The following is a 19,920-nucleotide window of genomic DNA, read 5'->3' as shown; positions in this document are numbered from 1 at the left end:
TACTGTTGTATACTTGATGAATAAACAGTCAAACTTATCTCAATTAATAGATTTAAGCCACATCTAATCGTTCTTTTATCTCCATGTTAGAACCGGCTATACCTGCATGCATCGCTTTTGGGTGACCTTTTGCTGAAGCCGCGTCTGAATGTTCATCTATCTCCTTGTTAGAACCTGCTATTGGAGAAGTTTCTGGTGCAACTCCAATAAGCTTTCTGTGTTTGCTATACTTCTTCTTAAGCCCTTGTTGAGGCATTGTTAGAGAAGGGTCAACTTCAATGGCAGTGGAGTGCGTGTCCTCAACAAGCGTTTCCACCCGAAGGCCATTATTTCCACAGCCATTTGATGGTTCAGATCCAATCTCAGTGGAGAAGGAACTTTAAGGCATATAACAAAGAGAAAGACAAAAAAAAAAAAGAAAGTGCCGTTAGTCCTTGTTGCTTTTATATTTGCACACCATTTTATTTTGTTTTTAATGTAAATAATATAATAAAATTGACATTTCAAGCAGTGAACGAGAATAAATGCATTTTTTTCTATAAAATTCATTTTGCTAATAAATCTATTACTAATGAATTAAAGATTTTCTTTCATTCATTATATTATTTGTGAGGCAAAGGACAAAAGGAAAACACATAATAACCAGAAAGAAAATCAAGTAAAAACAGAAAGATTAGTCAATTTCGGCCTCCTTTGATGTTATGTTCTTTAGATAACAGAATGGACTATATGATGAAAGGCATCAATGGCAAGAAAGCTAGAAAATATTATAATACCAGTGCAACCCCTATTTCATAAAACTAAATTCCCATGACAATTACTTCCAATTTCTCAATAGCATCTAAACTATATAACATTTCAGAATGCACAAAAGCAACTATTAATGCATAATGTTCCACATTATGTTGGGCTGTAAAACTGAACGACTAGATTTCATTTTTCAATTTCAGCATTTCTGAGAAATAAAACTAAAAACCAAACTGTGAAAAACATCTCAAATTAGATCACATTGTCATCTCACTCTTAACAAATTCTGTTGCTGAAAGTGTGATTGCAGCTGTGTTTAGATACTTAAAGGTGAACCCCCAACGGCATGCAAGTCTCATTTAACATGGATTACGACAAGAAATAACTCAATTAAACATTCAAACACATTAAAAAGGCTCATAGTCTCACAGGCATTCAAAGCAAAAACAGATCTATAAAAATAGAATGTGAATTTTGGGGAAAAAATAATGAAATCATAAAGCGATCTATGCAAACAGTACCACTACCAAAGGAAGAAAACGAAGAACAACCCACAAGCGTGCAGGATAGAAGCCTCAAAAAGCCTCTCTGCCAACAGGCAACAATCCCCAGACGAAAAACGACCAAAACACTAAAAACAGATGTAGAAACAAAGTGAATGGGAAGGGGCAACAGGGACAGGTTGATAAAAGAAAATTTGAATATTTTTAAACAATGAGATGCACAGAAAACATATTCAACCAATTATATCAGAAAAAACTCGAAAACAGAGTAAGATCTGCTTCTCTTGCACCTGAATCAATATATTAACAGACAAAAGTGATGACTGGAATCAAAACTGGGAGGACTGTCCCTGGCCAGGGCTACCCATTAGTAAACATGTCAATAAATTAAGGATCTTCTTTCATTCACCATTATATATATTATTGTTATGGAAAGTCAATCACTATATTATTTCTCTGTATATTCTGTATTCTGTATTCCTATTTAGGGTTTCTTATTTAGGATTTCTTCCTAATTAGTAGAACACAATTATAGGAATCAATTGTATATATATACCCATATATAGATTAATTGAAATTAAGGAGAATCATATCTTTCTACATGGTATCAGAGCAGGTCATCAATCTAAAGTGACTATTTGTTCTCACTACCCAGCTCAGGAGAGACCTTGGCCGCCGACCGGCCGTTTCGACCCCGATCAACATCGCCGGCGTTGCCTCAACCCCCTCATTCCACCACTGTGTGATGTTGCCTGATCCAGTACACCATTAAAGGACTTCTGAGGTTTGGCTCTCAGATTCTATTTCGGTATTTGCTTGATTTGTGATTTTGGGTTATTTTGCTGCTATAAGTACTTTGGATTAGCGTTTCGGTTAGTTTTCTTTGTCTCAACAAATGGCAGACAATAAGAATGTTATTGCTGATGTGATTCCGGTGATGACTAAGATCACGGAACACAAACTTAATGGTTTGAATTACCTGGAGTGGAGTAAGACTGTTAGGGTCTATTTGCGTAGCATTGATAAGGATGATCACCTTATTAAAGATCCACCCACTGATGATACACGACAAACTTGGCTAAGGGAGGATGCTCGATTGTTTTTGCAGCTTCGGAACTCGATTCATAGTGAGGTAATTAGTTTAATTAATCACTGTAAATTTGTTAAAGAATTAATGGATTACTTAAATTTTCTGTATTTTGGTAAAGGGAATATCTCCCGTATTTATGATGTTTGTAAGGCATTCTACCGTGCTGAGAAAGAGGATAAGTCTCTCACGGCTTATTTTATGGATTTTAAATGGGTATATGAGGAACTTAATGTATTGTTGCCTTTTAGTCCTGATGTGAAAGTTCAAAGAGCCCAACGGAGCAACCTACATTATGAGTTTTCTTGCAGGCCTTCCTTCAGAGTATGAGACTGCTAAATCTCAGATTCTCTCCAGTTATGAGATTTCCTCTTTGCATGAAACGCTCACACGGGTCCTTCGTACAGAAAGTACTCAATTTTCACAGCCTGCCAGTAGTGCTCTTATTAGCCGTCATCCAAATGGACAACAGGGTAATAGAAGAGGAAGTAGAGGAGGAATTACAGCAAATGTAAGTAATCGTAATGGAGAGGCTAGTTCTAATCAGGACTCAAGAGGAGTCATTTGTTATTATTGCCATGAGCCTGGCCAAACAAAATATAATTGTCCGCAACTTCAGAGGAAAAATCAGCGATCACAGATGGCAAATATGGCAGTAGAGAATTCTACAGTATCTTCCTCTGAGAAAACTATATTGGTATCTGCAGAGGATTTTGCACAATTTTCCCAATATCAGGCATCTCTAAAGCCTACCAGTTCCCCTGTCATTGCGATCGCTGAGTCAGGTAAATCCACTACATGCCTTGTGTCTTCCTCGTCCAAATGGGTTATTGATTCTGGTGCGACAGATCACATGACAGGTAATTCTAGTCTTCTATCTACTTTTTAGTCTAATCTCACTTCCTCTACTGTTACTTTAGCCGATGGTTCTACTTGTTCATGGGTTCTGGAACTGCGAACCCGACTTCGTCAATTTCTTCGTCTTCTGTTTTGTGTCTACCAAAATTCTCTTTTAATCTACTTTCTGTTAGTAAACTTACTCGTACCTTAAATTGTTCTGTTTCCTTTTTTCCTGACCAGTGTTTGTTTCAGGATCTTAAGACGAAGCAGATTATTGGTAGAGGACGCGAGTCAGGTGGTCTCCACATTCTAGAAAATCATGTACCGCAGTCGCTTGTTTGCTCCAGTACCTTAACACCTCTTGAAGCTCATTGTAGATTGGGTCATCCTTCTTTGTCTACCATGAAGAAGCTGTGTCCTCAATTTTAGTCTTTATCAGTACTAGAATGTGAGTCGTGTCAGTTTGCAAAACATCATCATTTGCCTTCTGTGTCTAGAGTCAATAAACGGGCTTCATCCCCTTTTGAGTTAGTTCATTCTGATGTTTGGGGTCCTTGTTCTGTTACTTCTAAAACTAGATTTCATTATTTTGTTACTTTTGTTGATGATTACTCTCGTATTACCTGGTTATATTTAATGAAGAATCGTTCTGAGTTATTTTCTATCTTTTGTGCCTTTTGTAATGAAATCAAAACTCAATTTAATATTTCTGTGCACATATTAAGAAGTGACAATGCCAAAGAATACTTTTCAGCACAATTTCAGTCTTATATGACATAAAATGGCATTCTTCATCAGTCTTCCTGTGTGGATATCCCATCCTAAAATGGCGTGGCCGAAAGAAAAATTCGGCATCTTCTTGAGGTAACTCGTGCTCTTCTTTTTTAGATGAAAGTTCCTAAACACTTTGGGCGGATGCAGTTTCTACGGCATGTTTTTTTATCAATCGTATGCCGTCTTCTGTCCTTAATGGGGATATTCCTTATACTGTTTTGTTTCCTACAAAATCCTTGTTATTTTGTGCGTGATGTTCGTCCATAGGTTACTAAATTGGATCCAAAATCTCTCAAATGTGTCTTCCTTGGGTACTCCCGACTCCAAAAAGGGTACCGTTGTTTCTCTCCTACTCTTAATCGTTATCTTGTTTCTACAGATATCATATTTTTTGAGTCCACTCCATTTTTTTCTCAATCATCTGTGTATGAGAGTCAGGGGGGAGGATGATCTCTTAATATATACTGTCCAACCAATGTCTAGTCCTCTCCCACAGCCTGTTCCTTTTGTCTCTAGACCTACTCGACCTCCCTTTATTCATGTTTATTCCAGGAGATTGGAGATTCCTGACTCAGATCCTCCACCAGCTACTTCGTTGGGAGATCCTGTACCTCATACTGATCATGATTCTGATCTAGACTTACCCGTTGCTCTTCATAAAGGTAAACGTTCATGTACTAACCCTATCTCTTCTTTTGTTTCTTATAATCAATTGTCTTCTTGTTCTTGGTGTTTTGTTACTTCTTTAGACTTTGTTCCTATCCCTAATACTGTTAGTGAGGCACTGTCTCATCCTGGCTGGTGATGCTATGAAAGAGGAAATGGAAGCTTTAGATGCTAATGGTACATGGGAACTGTTGCCTTTGCCCACTGGTAAGAAAGCTATTGGTTGCAAATGGGTATTTACAGTAAAGGTAAATCCTGATAGTTCTGTGGCTAGGTTAAAAGCACGCCTTGTAGCAAAAGGATACGCTCAGACATATGAGGTTGATTACTCTGACACTTTTTCTCCTGTAGCTAAACTTACTTCTATTCGCTTGTTTATCTCTTTAGCAGCTACATATGATTGGCCCCTGCATCAATTGGATATCAAGAATGCTTTCCTTCATGGTGATCTTTAGGAGGAGGTGTATATGGAGCAACCACCTGGGTTTGTTGCTCAGGGGGAGTTGGGTAAAGTTTGTAGACTTCGAAAGTCTCTTTATAGCTTGAAACAAAGTCCTAGGGCATGGTTTGGGAGATTCAGTGAAGCAGTACAGGAATTTGGTATGGAAAAGAGTAAGTGTGATCACTCAGTATTTTATAGGCAATCTGAGGCTGGTCTAATTCTCCTGGTAGTCTATGTGGATGACATTGTTATCACTGGGAGTGACTCTGCAGGTATTTCATCTCTCAAAACCTTCCTCCAAACCCAGTTTCAGACCAAAGACTTGGGATTGTTAAAGTATTTCTTGGGTATCGAAGTTATGAGAAGTAAGAAGGGTATTTTCTTGTCTCAAAGAAAATATGTACTCGATCTATTGACAGAGACAGGAAAATTAGGTGCTAAGCCTTGTAGCGCACCAATGACTCCAATTTTACAACTGTTAGCAGGGGATAGTGAGTTGTTTGAAGATCTAGAGAGATACAGGAGATTGGTAGGAAAATTGAACTACCTTACAGTCACCCGTCCTGACATTGCTTATGCCGTTAGTGTGGTAAGTCAGTTTATGTCTTCCCCAACTGTTGCTCATTGGGAAGCCTTGGAACAAATCTTGTGTTATCTGAAAGGCGCTCTAGGAAGAGGTTTGCTATATGGTAATCATGGGCATTTGAATGTTGAATGTTTTTCAGATGCCGACTGGGCTGGATCTAAGGTTGACAGGAGGTCAACTACTGGATATTGCGTTTTTGTTAGAGGAAATTTGGTGTCTTGGAGAAGCAAGAAGCAGAGTGTAGTTTCTCGAGCTAGTGCTGAATCCGAATACAGAGCCATGGCACAATCAGTATGTGAGGTAATGTGAATACTTCAATTACTAGATGAGACAGGTTTTAAGACCTCCCTGCCTGCGAAATTGTGGTGTGATAATCAAGCTGCTCTCCATATTGCTTCTAATCCGGTGTTTCATGAGCGGACCAAATATATTGAGATTGATTGTCACTTTATTCGTGAAAAGATTCAACAACAGATCATCTCAACAGGACACATCAAAACTGGAGAGCAGTTAGGAAATATTTTCACAAAAGCTCTAAATGGAGCTAGGATCGACTACATTTGTAACAAGTTGGGCATGATTGACATCTATGCTCCAACTTGAGGGGGAGTGTTATAGAAAGTCAATCACTATATTATTTCTCTGTATATTCTGTATTCTGTATTCCTATTTAGGATTTCTTCCTAATTAGTAGAACACAATTATAGGAATCAATTGTATATATATACCCATGTACATATTAATTGAAATTAAGGAGAATCATCTCTTTCTACAATTATTTGTGAGGGCAAAAAAATTAAAGGAAAACAGAAAGAGAATATGCTAAAAGACACCAATAAAAAAAGAGAAGAACCAAAATAGAATATAGTAAAAACAGAAACAAGGATATTGGTAACACCCCAAATTGTTTTTAATCCCATATCTGCAATTAATATAAGAAACTCTAAACAAACAAAAGCCATTTGCAAAATCTAAGAGAAATATTCATATAAGCTTATATATATATATTCAAGAGAAGAACCAAAAGAAAATATAGTAAAAACAGAGAGATACTGGTATGACCCCATGCAAACTGACTTTTATCGCATATCTGCAATTAAAATAAAGAGATTCTGAAGTCCCTTTCCTCCTTAAATACACTCAGAAGCGAATCAATTGAAATAATCGAAAAATCAACACAACAAATGTTATAAATTGAACTAAATCGTAGTAATAGATAAACTCAATTGAATCAAAATATTTCGATTTGGTTAGTCGATTTGTGCCTCCTTTGGACCTAATTTGTCGGTACTTTTTTAATGTCCGTGTTTTCAGTCTTCAATTGTTATATTCTTTACATTACAGAATGCACTATATGATGACAGGCAACAAAGGTAAGTAAGCTAGAATTATAACCAAAATGCCAGTGCAACCCCAAATTCATTAAACTAAATTCCCATGAAAATTACTTACAATTTCTCAATAGCATCTAAGCTATATAACATTATATAACATTTCAGAATGCACAGAAATGACAATAAGTACATATAGTTCCATCACGTCGACAAGTGACCCCGGGCAAGAGCTCTATTTTTTGCAGATAAATAAATAAATAGTTCCACATTGGTGTTGGGCTGTAAAACTGAATGAATTGATTTCATTTTCAATTTCAGCATTTATGAGAAATAAAACTAAAAACCAAGGTAAAGTGTGAAAAACATATCTCAAATCGCATCACATTGTCTTCTCTCTCTAACAAATTCTGTTGCTGAAATAGTGATTGCAACTGATTTTAGATACTTAAAGGTGAGCCCCAAAAAAAAAAAAAAAGCATGCGAGTCCCATTAACATGGAATATGACAACAAGGCACAGATTTAAAAATCCAAACACACTAACAAGACTCATAGTCTCCCAGACATTCAACACAAAAACAGATCTACATATAGAATTCAAAGTTCAACAAAAAAAAAAATTTAAAAACTAATAAACCAATCTATGCAAAGAGTACCACTGCCAAAGGAAGAACACAAAGAACAACCCATAAGTAGGGCTGAGCAGAATTCGGTTCAAACAGAAAAAAACGAACCGAACCGAGTCAATTCGGTTCAATCTGTTCGGTTTTAAAATTTAATCGGTTCGGTTCGGTTCTAATTTATAAAAATTTCGGTTATTTCAGTTCGGTCCGGTTTTGAAGAGAAAAAAATCGGTTAAACCGAACCGAACCGAATAGTGATTTATACAGTCAAATCGAACCGAATCGATTTTTGAATTAATTTATTTTTATGAAAAATTTATGAATTATATTTAATTTTATATATATTAATTGTTTAATTTCATTGATTAATGGTTATTAGGTTCAAACCAAAGTTAAAATTAGACCAAATAACTTAAAAATCAAGTCTAAATTAAAAAATCAATCAAAAATCAAACCGATCGGTTTAAACCTAACCGAACCGAAATAAAGCGGTTCGGTTCGATTCAGGTTTTCACCAATTTCGGTTCGGTTCGGTTTCTAAAATTGACGATTCGATTTTTATAATTTAATTCGGTTCGGTTCGGTTCGGTTTGAACCGATTGCTCACCCCTACCCATAAGCATGCAAGAGAGAATCCTCAAAAAGCTTCTCCACCAACAAGCAACAATCCACAGACGAAGAACGACGGAAACAGTAAAAAAAATAGATGTAATCAATGACGGTGGACGCCACTGAAACAGAGCCAAGGTGAAAGCAAGAAACTTGAAATGAAAGGAAGTGAATGTGATGGGGGCAACGGGGGCGGGGCAGTGGCGCAAAGAAAGGGACCAAATAAGGGTCAGGGGCTCAGGGCACTGAACTTTCCTTACGAAAGAGAGTGGGCTGGGCTTTAAACATGGTTGGACAGAAGGAGACCCCTAGGAAAGAAATTACATACAGACTGAATGACAGAACCATGATGAGTGATTGCATAAACCTACTTCTCCTCCTCCTTCTCCTTCTTCTCCCTGCTCCTCCTCCTCCTCCTCCATCTTATCCTTCTCCTACTTCTCCTCCTCTGATGTCCCAAAATATGTCCAAGAGGGAGGTGAATTGGACTAAAATAATTTTTTGATTCTTGCTCAAAACCTTTGAAAAATTGTGGCTTAGTTCAAGCTAGTTTTCTAATGTGAAGTGCGTATGTGATACTGCTCAAACAATTAATTGATACAAAATTGGTTTAAATGCATTGATATCTTGTTACGATGAATATATTAGCACTCAAGAAAAATACCAAGATGAATTAAATCACAAAGACAAAGAAAGCAGTAATGAGACAAAATATATTAGTTATCAGCAGACATAGCAGTAAGCAAATTATATCAGATCTCAGCAGATTCAATAGTAAACAAATTATCTCAGTTTGCAGCAGAGTCAAAATTACTCAACCAGAAAACTAAACTGCATAAATTTAAAGAGCAAGGGTTGAGAGAATTGAACACTTAATTTTTACAGTGGTTCAACCTAACTAACCTACATCCACTCTCTCAAAGATGCCACTTTGAATTTTCACTCTACTATTCTTTTCTTTTAAAGGCAAGAGACACAAGTCCTTTACAAAACTTCAACCTTTAAGCTTTTATAAGTAACTTCACACTTCACACTTCTACCAAGTGTTATCCCAAACAATATTCACAGTCAAGCTTCAATAGGTGCTTAAATGACCTCTCATAAATGCTAAGAAGGTGTTTAAAACTCAATCTCACTCAATACAACAGAATCTATAAAGAAGAGATGAGTAGGTATGCCAATGATGAGCAATAAAAACAATTTGAGCACTTTGAATGAAAGCTTTAATGACTTTAAGAGATTAGGAACAGTAGAGCAACTTTTATTAAGTGCAAAATGGCCAGGGGTAAGTGTATTTATAGCCTTAGATCGTTTCTGACCATTTAAGAACTCATTTGAACATTACAATTTCAAATTCCAAGAAAATAACTGTTATTTTGTCTTTTTCTGCAATGTTATGCAGAATGCAGTCAGTTAATGCAGTCAGTTAGCAAACCAGTTAGCATACCAGGAACAGTAACAAACCGGTTAGCATACCAGGAAAGCTTTTCTGCATAACTTTGAAAAATTTAAAACTTTACACCAAATCATAATAAAATACTTTTAGGCCATTAATAATTTAAAACAAGTACTGAAAACTTAGAATAAAAATTTTAGAGATTAAAAATAAGTATCATTGGCTTCTACTCCTCAATTCTTTTCACAAGCAATCCTAAAAAAATTTAACTAATTTCTAAACTATGTACCTTTATTTTGATCTTCAATGTAGCTTAAAAGGTAACATTTTCTTTCTTTGTCTTCTTTGTCTTTGATTCGTCTTGTGTTATCTTAGGATGTCATCCTTTCTTTAAAACAAAAGTCTACAAGCTCATGAATCTTTGACTTCAGCCTTAGGAAGATATAACACTTAAGAAAAAGTTAGTTTGATTCTAGTTGAGTTTTGTTATCATTAAAATCTATGCTCCTTTGAGCTCATGGAGTCAACAATTTCTCACTTTTTTATGATGAAAAAACTCAATTGAATCACCAAATAAGAATTGAAAAGTGTGAGTATGTGTAGAATGTATATGTGGGAATAACTCCCCTTATGTATATACCTATATCAACACATATTAACAAATAACTCCCCCTTAATAATTCCAATGAAATATTCATAAGCATTTTTAGTCACAAGGGGTTTTAGGCAAGTATGTCCAGAATATTAACTAAATATACACAAGATATATTCACAAACAAGATATTAATCATAAGCTATATCAACAAGATCAATCATTCACTTCTCCCCCCTTTTGTCAGCATCAAAAGAACATGAGAGAAAATATGCACATGTATAGGCCAAAAATCTGTTCAAGTGCAGTTAACTAAAATAGGAAAAGTAGCAGATAAGATAGTAAACTAATCAATGTTCAGAAAGCTAAAATTAGCAAACAGAGTAGCAAACTAAGAAACAGACTATCAGACAAAATAAAATCAGTAAGCATCCAGTATAGTGATCTATCCCTTCAGCCTAGAACTTCTTCTGATTGGCTTAGGTCTCGGAGCAGCCATTTTCATCCTTTTTTGCTTGACAGGCTTATCACTTAGGGTTTGTAAAATTTCAGCAGCCATGGCAGTACCAGGTGTTAAAGGTGCAATAGAGCCAGGAGCCAACTCCGGTGCTGGGACATCAGAAGATTCTACAGCAGACTTTTTGCCAATTTTAGCCTTTTTGCCAGATGGTTTACTAGTTTCTTCTTTTTACTTACTTCTTTGTTCCTTTCTAGCAGATTTTTCTTTCCCTTTGGCAGGTGTAGCAAGAACAGAAGTCTGTGGTTCCTTCTCAGAAGCAGATTCACTCATACCTTTTCCATTTCCTTCTTTGCTGCCTTCTTTTGAATCATTATCATCACTGTTATTGCTAGAGTCTTCATCATCTGATTTTTCTTCTTCTTTTTCAGTTTCTTCTTCTTCCTCTTCTTCTTGTTCTGTTTGTGGAACAGGACCAGAAGTAGCAGCCTTACTGGTTTCTCTAGCTTTAGTACTTGAAAGACCCAAATGAACTTTGATTTTTGGTAGTTCATCCACAATTTTGTACGTCATCATCATCAAAGCTCCATCAATCTTAGAATCAAGTGTATTCATAAGAACATTTTGAAAAGATCGAAATTTCTGTATTTCTCCAAATTCAATCTCAAAAAACTGCCTTAAGTTATTCACTTCTAGGATTTCTTCAACATCAAAAGCATCACTTACACTACCTTTAGAACTAACACCTTGTTCAATCCTTAGTTTCCTGCCATCATCATCTTTCTACAGGCTTCTAATTGGGATCATATTTGTACTAAGTTTTTCATTTTCCGGGGATATCCCAAAATCTCTAAATAAGCCATTAAGAATATGGGCATGGAGTAGTTTGTAAGGTGATTTCCATTTCATGATTTGTTTCAGCATAAAGTAGGCAAGATTAAACTCAATTTCATTTACAATATGTCAGATTATGTAGAGATCAAGTGTGCTTAGATAGTTTGGGCTTCCAGTTCTGGAGTTCAATACATAAATGATGAAGCTGTGCAGAATTTTAATATGTTGGTGAGCATGGGTGATGCTGATTTTGTCTTTGACTTCCCCTTTAAACACTTCTGCTTCAAAATCTCTTTTATTGAAACCCCCAACATACTTCTTTGTGAGAACAGATTCTATTCCCACTATTTGGGATTCCTAAGGCTCTAGCTAACCTTTCTACGGTCACCTCATACACTTTTCCTTTCAATTTGACCTTAAATGATTCACATTTTCAGCATCTTCAACTCTTAAATTTCTATAGAATTCTTGAACTAACTCCACATATATTTCCTCAGTATTAGAGCATAATTTGTCCCATTTTTGATATTCAAATAGAGACTGTAAAGGAACTGAGACTTCATTAAAAGCAGGCCAATGAATGTGACTTGGTTCATGAATGGCTCTTTCCATAAGCACAATTGGGGCTTTGGAAGTTTTTTTCTTTTTAGAACTTTTCTCCTGGATAGGTTCACTGGTCCTTTTCTTAGACTTTTCTTTTGTTTTTCCAATGACTAGAGAAGCTTCTTTTTGTGTAGGGGGAGGTGATGAAGGGACACTGGCACTGGCACTGGCAGAATTTGAAGATGATGTAGGCGTGGTAACCTTTGCCCTGCCTTTTCCTTTTGACCATGCCATGACCAAACCAAGAAGTGTTGGGCAGTAGAGATATATAATGCTAGGGTCACAAAATAAGCAATGTGAGCAGTCAACGTATACCCATTAGAAAAACAACTATTAACAAATTTTTGAAACATTATCATGTATCATTCAAATTTGCAGGACAGACAATAAGAAATTAGGGTTTTTGAGAATCATCAGCAAATTCATAATTTTGACATGTGCATATTATTGTGAACAGAACACTCAGGATAAAGAGACCCATCAACTAATTTCAAGTGAGAGAGACGGAAATATAACACAAAAGAAAATTTGTAAGACCCGTATCCAACATAGATTCGAAAGGGATACCTGATACTGTAGAATAGACAAAAGTCGATGAAAACTAGAGAAAATGCAACGAACAACTTGGCTCAAAAAGAAAATAACTTGAGAGATTTCCCTCGATTGTAAGAAATATCAGGCAACAGGCTAGAAGGATTTAGGGATTTTTCTGTTTTGAGAATGCGAAATGATGGTTTTGTTGCAAAACAAATGGGTTTCTGCAATTTTAAAGAGGATAAAAAGAGATGATGGTTGAGAGAGTTATGAAGCGAAGAGTTACAGAGAAAAGTAACGGGCTAGGGTTTTGAGTTCTTTGATTGATTTGTGAGAGAGAGATGCGTCGGTTTTTGGAAAAATTTTGAAATTTAAATTTGAGAAGACAAAACTGAAAATTTTAAGAGAGATGGATTTCGTGTATTAGTGGAGAAACAGAGAAGATTGATGGCTCTACAGGATTTTTGAGTCCTGCACCAGGAATTATGTCAAATAATATACAAAATGACCATTTTGCCCTTCAAAGTGATTTAGCACAGTTTTAAACAGAGAGGGGCATTTTTGTAACATTGCTTCTTAAAAATACAATGCATGCACTCAGGAGATACAGAAAATGATTTTAAGTACAATTGTCATGAGTACCAGTTTGCAATCTAAAAATTATGAGCAGTGGTAAAGTGCTTAGCAAATAAAGAAATTAGCAAACAGATTAGTATGACAATGTGATTAAATTTTGCAGAGTTTGTGACCCAAGTCAAGTTAGGTAATAGAGCAGTTTATGAAGTGACAATGGATGCTTCAATCTATTGATTAATGTGTCTTCTACAATATAGCAACTCTCCAAAAATATTATTGATACTGTAAACTCTGATGAGCAGTATATCCCATCATCGATGCTTTTGACCAGTTCACTTGTATGTATTGAGTATGATGACGAATTATGCTTCCTCATCACTGCTATTTACTATGTATTAATTAATATGGTGGAGTTTCATTCTGCTTTTTAAATTATATTGTATTTTAGTTTTCATATGCAAACCATCTACTATTATATTTTCTCATTTACTAGGAATCTATTAGTAAATAGATTTAAATGGCTACAATTGGGGATAATGGAATGCGGTTGGATTAAATGCAATGTTGAAATTTCATAGGGATGGTTGCAACTGGCTCAACTGCCTGCCTCTAGCAAATTACCTATCCTACTATTTGATAAAACAACCCTAGTCAGTGTCTAAGGTGGTGTTTGTGGCAGTGTGTTCTTGGGACATTTCAAAAAACTAACACAAGCATGTACCGGCGGTCAAACCTGCCCTTCAAGCCAAAAAACAATGCAGGCAAAAGTCGAGCTCTTTGCACTACTAGCCACTCACGAGTAGCAAATTAAAGACACCATAGCTTTTATACCAAAATACCATTGAAAATAAAAAGAAAACAACCCATCATCCATGACGGCATCTGAAATCAAGAAACAAGGAGAAAAAAAAAAAAGAACCATGTTCTGCTTTTGCCATGAATCAAGGACAAGTACGAAATCAAATTTAAGTCCTTATTTTAACCTTATCACCATAGCTTGTGGATTTACTAATAGGCATATTCACTTCATAATAACTTGCTTTAATTTTCTTCACCCATTGCAGTTGTTGCTATCAAAGGAGGCACGGCCACTGTACCCATTGCTTTTGCAAAACCTTTTGATGAAGCCACGTCTGGCTGTCCTTCTATCTCCGCGTTAGAACCCGCTATTGGAGAATTTTCTAATGGAACTCCAATAAGCTTTCTGTTTTCGTTATACTTCTTAAGCCCTTGTTGAGACATTATTGGAGCACCTAATTAAGCATGAATCCTTCAGTCATACTATTGTATACCCAATAAATAAACAGCCAAGATTATCTCAATGAATAGATTCACGTATATACCTCCACCCCTTGCTTTTGGGAACGCTTTTGCTGAAGCCACATCTGATTGTTCTTTTATCTCCTTGTTAGAACAAGCTATACCTGCACACATTGCTTTTGCGTAACCTTTTGCTGAAGCCACGTCTAATTGTTCATCTACCTCCTTGTTAGAACCTGCTATCAGGGAAGTTTCTGGTGCAACACCAATAAGCTTTCTGTGTTTGTGATACTTCTTATTAAGCCCTTGTTGAGACACTGTTAGAGCACCTAAACAATCATGAATACTTCCATCATACTATTGCATATTCAGTGAATAAACATTCAAGAGCTATCAATTAATAAGTTCAAGTATATACTTGCACTCAATGCTTTTAGGAGCTTTTTGTGTTTGTGATACTTCACCTTAAGCCCTTGTTGAGTCACTGTCGAAGCACCTAATTAAGCACGAATACTTACATCATCTTCCATCATACTATTGCATATTAAGTGAATAAAGAGTCAAGAGACTATCTCAATTAATAGATTAAAGTACATAACTGCACCTATTGCTTTTGGAAAAGCTTTTGTTGAAGCCAAATCTAACTGTACATCTATTTCCTTGTTAGAACTAGCAATCGGAAAAGTTTCTGGTGCAACTACAATAAACTTTATGTGTTCGTGATCCTTCTTACTAAGTGCTTCTTGAGACACTGTCACAATACCTAATTAAGCACTAATACTTCCGCCATATTGTTCGTATATTCAATGAATAAATAATCAAGAGACTATCAATTAATAGATTCAAGTATATACCTGCACCCGTTGCTTTTGGGAAAGCTTTTACTGAAGCCACATCTGATTGTTCTTCTATCTCCTTGTTAGAACCCGTTGTTGGAGAAGTTTCTGGTGCAACTTCAATAAGCTTTCTGTTTTTGTGATACTTCTTCTTAAGCCCTTGTTGAGACATTGTTGGAGCACCTAATTAAGTATGAATACTTCCCTCATATTATTGTATATTCAGTGAATAAACATTCAAGAGACTATTTCAATTAATAGATTCAAGTATATACCTGCACCCGTTGCTTTTGGAAAAGTTTTTGTTGAAGCCACGTTTGATTGTTCTTTTATCTCCTTGTTAGAACCCGCTATCGGAGAAGTTTCTGGTGCAACTTCAATAAGCTTTCTGTGTTTGTGATACTTTTTCTTAAGCCCTTGTGGAGACATTGTTGGAGCACCTAATTAAGCATGAATACTTCCCTCATATTATTGTATATTCAGTGAATAAACATTCAAGAGACTATTTCAATTAATAGATTCAAGTATATACCTGCACCCGTTGCTTTTGGAAAAGTTTTTGTTGAAGCCACGTCTAATTGTTCTTTTATCTCCTTGTTAGAACCCGCTATCGGAGAAGTTTTTGGTGCAACTTCAATAAGGTTTCTGTGTTTGTGATACTTTTTCTTAAGCCCTTGTGGAGACATTGTTGGAGCACCTAATTAAGCACGGATACTTCCCTCATATTGTTGTATATTCACTGAATAAACGTTCAAGAGACTATTTCAATTAATAGATTCAAGTATATACCTGCACCCATTGCTTTTGGGAAATTTGTTGAAGCCACATCTGAGTGTTTTTCTTTCTCCTTGTTAGAACCCGCTATCGGAGAAGTTTCAGGTGCAACTTCAATAAGCTTTCTGTTTTTCTGATATTTCTTCTTAAGCCCTTGTTGAGACACTATTGGAGCACCTAATTAAGCACGAATACTTCCGTCACTCTGTTATTATATTCAATGAATAAGTAGTCAAGAGACTATCAATTAATAGATTCAAGTAATACCTGCACCCGTTGCTTTTGGGAAAGTTTTTGCTGAAGCCACATCTGACTGTTCTTCTATCTCTTTGTTAGAGCCCGCTATCGAAGAAGTTTTTTGTGAACCCATTGCTTTTGGAAAAGTTTTTCTTGAACACAAATCTGGTTGTTCTTTGTTAATGGTAGCTCGAGAAGGGTCAATTTCAATGGCAGTGGATTGCGTGTACTCCAATTCAGCAAGCCTTTCCTCTCGAAGACCATCATTTCCACCGCCATTCGATGTTTCGGATCCAATCTCAGCAGAGACGGAACTTCAAGGCACATAACATAGACAGGGAAAAAAATAGTGCCGTTAGCGTACACAATTTTATTTTGTTTTTAATGTAAATAATATAATAAAATTGACATTTATTTAAATTACATACTTTTTTATTCATTCCAAAATTTTTAAATTATCCATTTAAATATATTAATGACAAAAATCCTTGAATTTTTCTATTTTTTATTAAAAAGTACTAAGACTAAAATAAATTTTGACTTGAAAATTAAAATTTTTTAAAAAGGAAATTTTAATATTTTTAAATTAATCTTTCAATAAAAGAGATGACAAGTTGTATTTTTAAAAAAAATTAAATCTCAAATAATTATAAAGCAAAGAAAAATGTTTATTTAAAGTGCAGTTCAAGCAGTGAACGAGAATAAATGTATTTTTTTTTTATAAAATTCATTTTGCTAATAAATCTACTACTAATGAACTAAGGCTTTTCTTTCATTCATCATTATATTATTACTGAGGCAAAGAATAAAAGGAAAACATATAGTAAACAGAAAGAGAATCAAGTGAAAACAGAAAGATTAGTCAATTTCAGCCTCCTTTGGAACTAATTTGTTGGGCCTTTTTAATGTCCATATTTTTATTCTTTGATGTTACATTCTTTAGATGACAGAATGGACTATATGATGAAAGGCATCAATGGCAAGAAAGCTAGAGAAGATTATAATACCAGTGCAACCCTACTTCATAAAACTAAATTCCCATGACAATTATTTCCAATTTCTCAATAGCATCTAAACTATATAATAATCCAGAATGCAAAGAAACGACTAGCACAAAATTGTGGTTTTTTTTTTTCCCTCATATCTGCAATTAAAATAAAAAGATTGTAAAGTCTTTTTCTTCCTCAAATACAATCTGAATTATAGGGGTGTGCATTGGATTGATTCAGTTCAAAACTGAATCAAATTGAAATAATCAAATAATCAAAACACTAAATTTTATAAATTGAACTGAATCAAGTGATAGATAAATTGAATCAAATCAAAATAGTTCAATTCGTTTAGTCAATTTGTGCCTCCTTTGAACCTAATTTGTTGGTGCTTTTCAGTGTCCATGTTTTCATTCTTTGATTGTTATATTCTTGGGTTTTATTATGAAAGGCACCCCAAAGGTAAGTAAGCTAGAATCATAACCAAAATACCAGTGCAACCTCAAATTCATTCAACTAAATTTCCAAGAAAATTATTTGTAATTTCTCAATAGCATCTAAACTATGTAACGTTTCAGAATGCAAAGAAACGACTGTAAGTGCACATCGTTCTACATTGTGCTGGGCTGTAAACCTGAAAGAGCGGATTTCATTTTTCCATTTCAGCATTTCTGAGAAAGAAAACTAAAAACCAAGGTAAACTGTGAAAAACATATCTCAAATTGCACCACATTGTATACTCTCTCTAACAAATTCTGTTGCTGAAATAGTGATTGCAGCTGATTTTAGATACTTAAAGGTAGAACCCCAAAAGCATGCAAGTCCCATTAACATGGATTATGACAACAAATCACTCATTTAAACATCCAAACACACTAACAACACTCAATATTCTCACAGAGATTCAACAGAAAAACAGATCTATAAAACAAGAATGCGAATTTTAAATAATAATAATAAACTCATAAACCGATATATGCAAACAGTATCACTGCCAAAGGAAGAACACAAAGAACAACCCACAAGGGTGCAAGAAAGTATACTCAAAAAGCCTCTCCACCAACAAGCAGCAATCCGAAGACGAAGAACGACCAAAACACTAAAAACAGATGTAGAAATGAAGTGGATGGAAAGGGGAACAGGGACAGTGATAAAAGAAAATTTGAATATTTTTAAATTAGTGTAGAGAGTGGGCTAAGCTGGGCTTTAAACGTGGGTTAGACTTCTGGGCTGGGTGATAAAAGGTTAGCTTAATTTTTAACCTAGTTTATATTTACTCTTATTCGGGGATTAAACGTTAAAATTATTAAAATCAAGTTAATAATTAAAATCCTTTAATCAGTTTATTTTTCATTAAAATTAAAATAAACTTTTACTTGAAAATGAACATTTTTAAAAAGAAAAATTGAATATTTTTAAATCAATCTTTGAAAAAGTTATATGTTTTTAATAGAAAATCCTTAAATATTTAAAAAACAATAAGAAAAATATTTATTTAAAGTATAGATCAAACAGTGAATCACCTAGGCTATTAAGATGGGTAAATTAAGTAAAAACAGAAAGAAACATGTTGGATCAAAACAAGAACCATAACTGATTTATATTTTCGAGCATGAATTAGACTAAAATTAACATTAAAATAAAAAATACGTATTGGAAGAGTTTTACTTTTTAGTGACTTGATTGGGTTGATCTAGTATATACAGAACTAGTCTTGATATATTAACTTGAAAATATCCGTGAAATAATAATTAAAAAAAAAAAAAAAAAAAAAAAAAAAAACACTAAAACCGTCTTCAAACCGAGATCGGATTGAAATTAATATCCACCAAGAAAGATGACAATGAGATGCATAGAAAACAGATTCAAACAATAACGATGATAATAATAATAATGATAATTAATGTTTTCTTATTCTCACCAAACTTTTTAGATTATCTATTTAAATATATTAGTAACAATTAAAATCTTTTAATAATTTCTATATTTAAAAAAAAAAAAAAAAACAGAGAGAAGAGTGATATGTTTAAAAGAAGAGAGGATACTTATTTTGAAAGCTAAAATGATTATTACTCTCTCTATATATATATTTTTTCAAAATTTCAAATATTTATTTTTTTTTAATTAATTGAAAAAATTATACGTCCTCACCTTATGTTTATGAGTTATTAATAAATTACTCTATTATTTTTATTAATTATTGAAATATATTTATTTTCTAAAAAAAATCAAAATTTTAATAGATGAAATAAAAATATGTAATAAATAAAAATAGAAGATCATTGATGCATAATACGTATTTTGAAAGTAAATATGTGTACTAAAAATAATTAAAAAAACGAATGGAAAAAATACCTCAGCAAAATATATTCATTAGGAGGAGAAAATTTTAAGAAATAAAAATAAAAATAAAAATACCATAGCCAAAATCTTTTTCACTGTGTGTAATTTTATTGTTTAGCTTTTTTTTTTTTAAGATTATTAGATAGTACACAATTATAATGCTTTTTATGTTCACATACCTGTCACGACCCAACATCCCGCCGCTCCGAGCAGCGGCTGCAACTCCGACGACCAACATCGTAGCTATAAGCGCAAGAACACGCTCGGAAGGTCTTGCCAT

The 19,920-nt window shown here is 34.5% G+C and overlaps 2 protein-coding genes across 2 annotated transcripts in view; both read right to left on the bottom strand.

Moving 5' to 3' along the window:
* Positions 1 to 1,673, bottom strand: part of LOC110652563 (uncharacterized) — a 23,859-nt gene extending 22,186 nt beyond the window's left edge. Inside the window, exon 1 of the mRNA XM_058140669.1 lies at positions 1,269 to 1,673. The gene's annotated coding sequence lies outside the window, so the exon portion shown is untranslated. The remainder of the gene's footprint in view (positions 1 to 1,268) is intronic.
* LOC131176081 (uncharacterized) overlaps positions 1 to 19,920 on the bottom strand; it is a 20,104-nt gene extending 184 nt beyond the window's left edge. The window contains exons 1-5 of the mRNA XM_058141196.1: positions 19,820 to 19,920; positions 16,339 to 16,622; positions 16,087 to 16,248; positions 15,936 to 15,994; positions 103 to 280 (exon numbers count right to left, since the gene is read on the bottom strand). Coding sequence (XP_057997179.1) covers positions 103 to 280; positions 15,936 to 15,994; positions 16,087 to 16,248; positions 16,339 to 16,622; positions 19,820 to 19,920 — 784 coding nt within the window. The remainder of the gene's footprint in view (positions 1 to 102; positions 281 to 15,935; positions 15,995 to 16,086; positions 16,249 to 16,338; positions 16,623 to 19,819) is intronic.

The sequence above is a fragment of the Hevea brasiliensis genome, chromosome 18, assembly GCF_030052815.1.
Source record: "Hevea brasiliensis isolate MT/VB/25A 57/8 chromosome 18, ASM3005281v1, whole genome shotgun sequence".
NCBI lineage: Eukaryota > Viridiplantae > Streptophyta > Magnoliopsida > Malpighiales > Euphorbiaceae > Hevea > Hevea brasiliensis.
The sequence above is the reverse complement of the archived record's forward strand: the minus strand, read 5'-3'. Positions and strand labels throughout refer to the sequence as shown.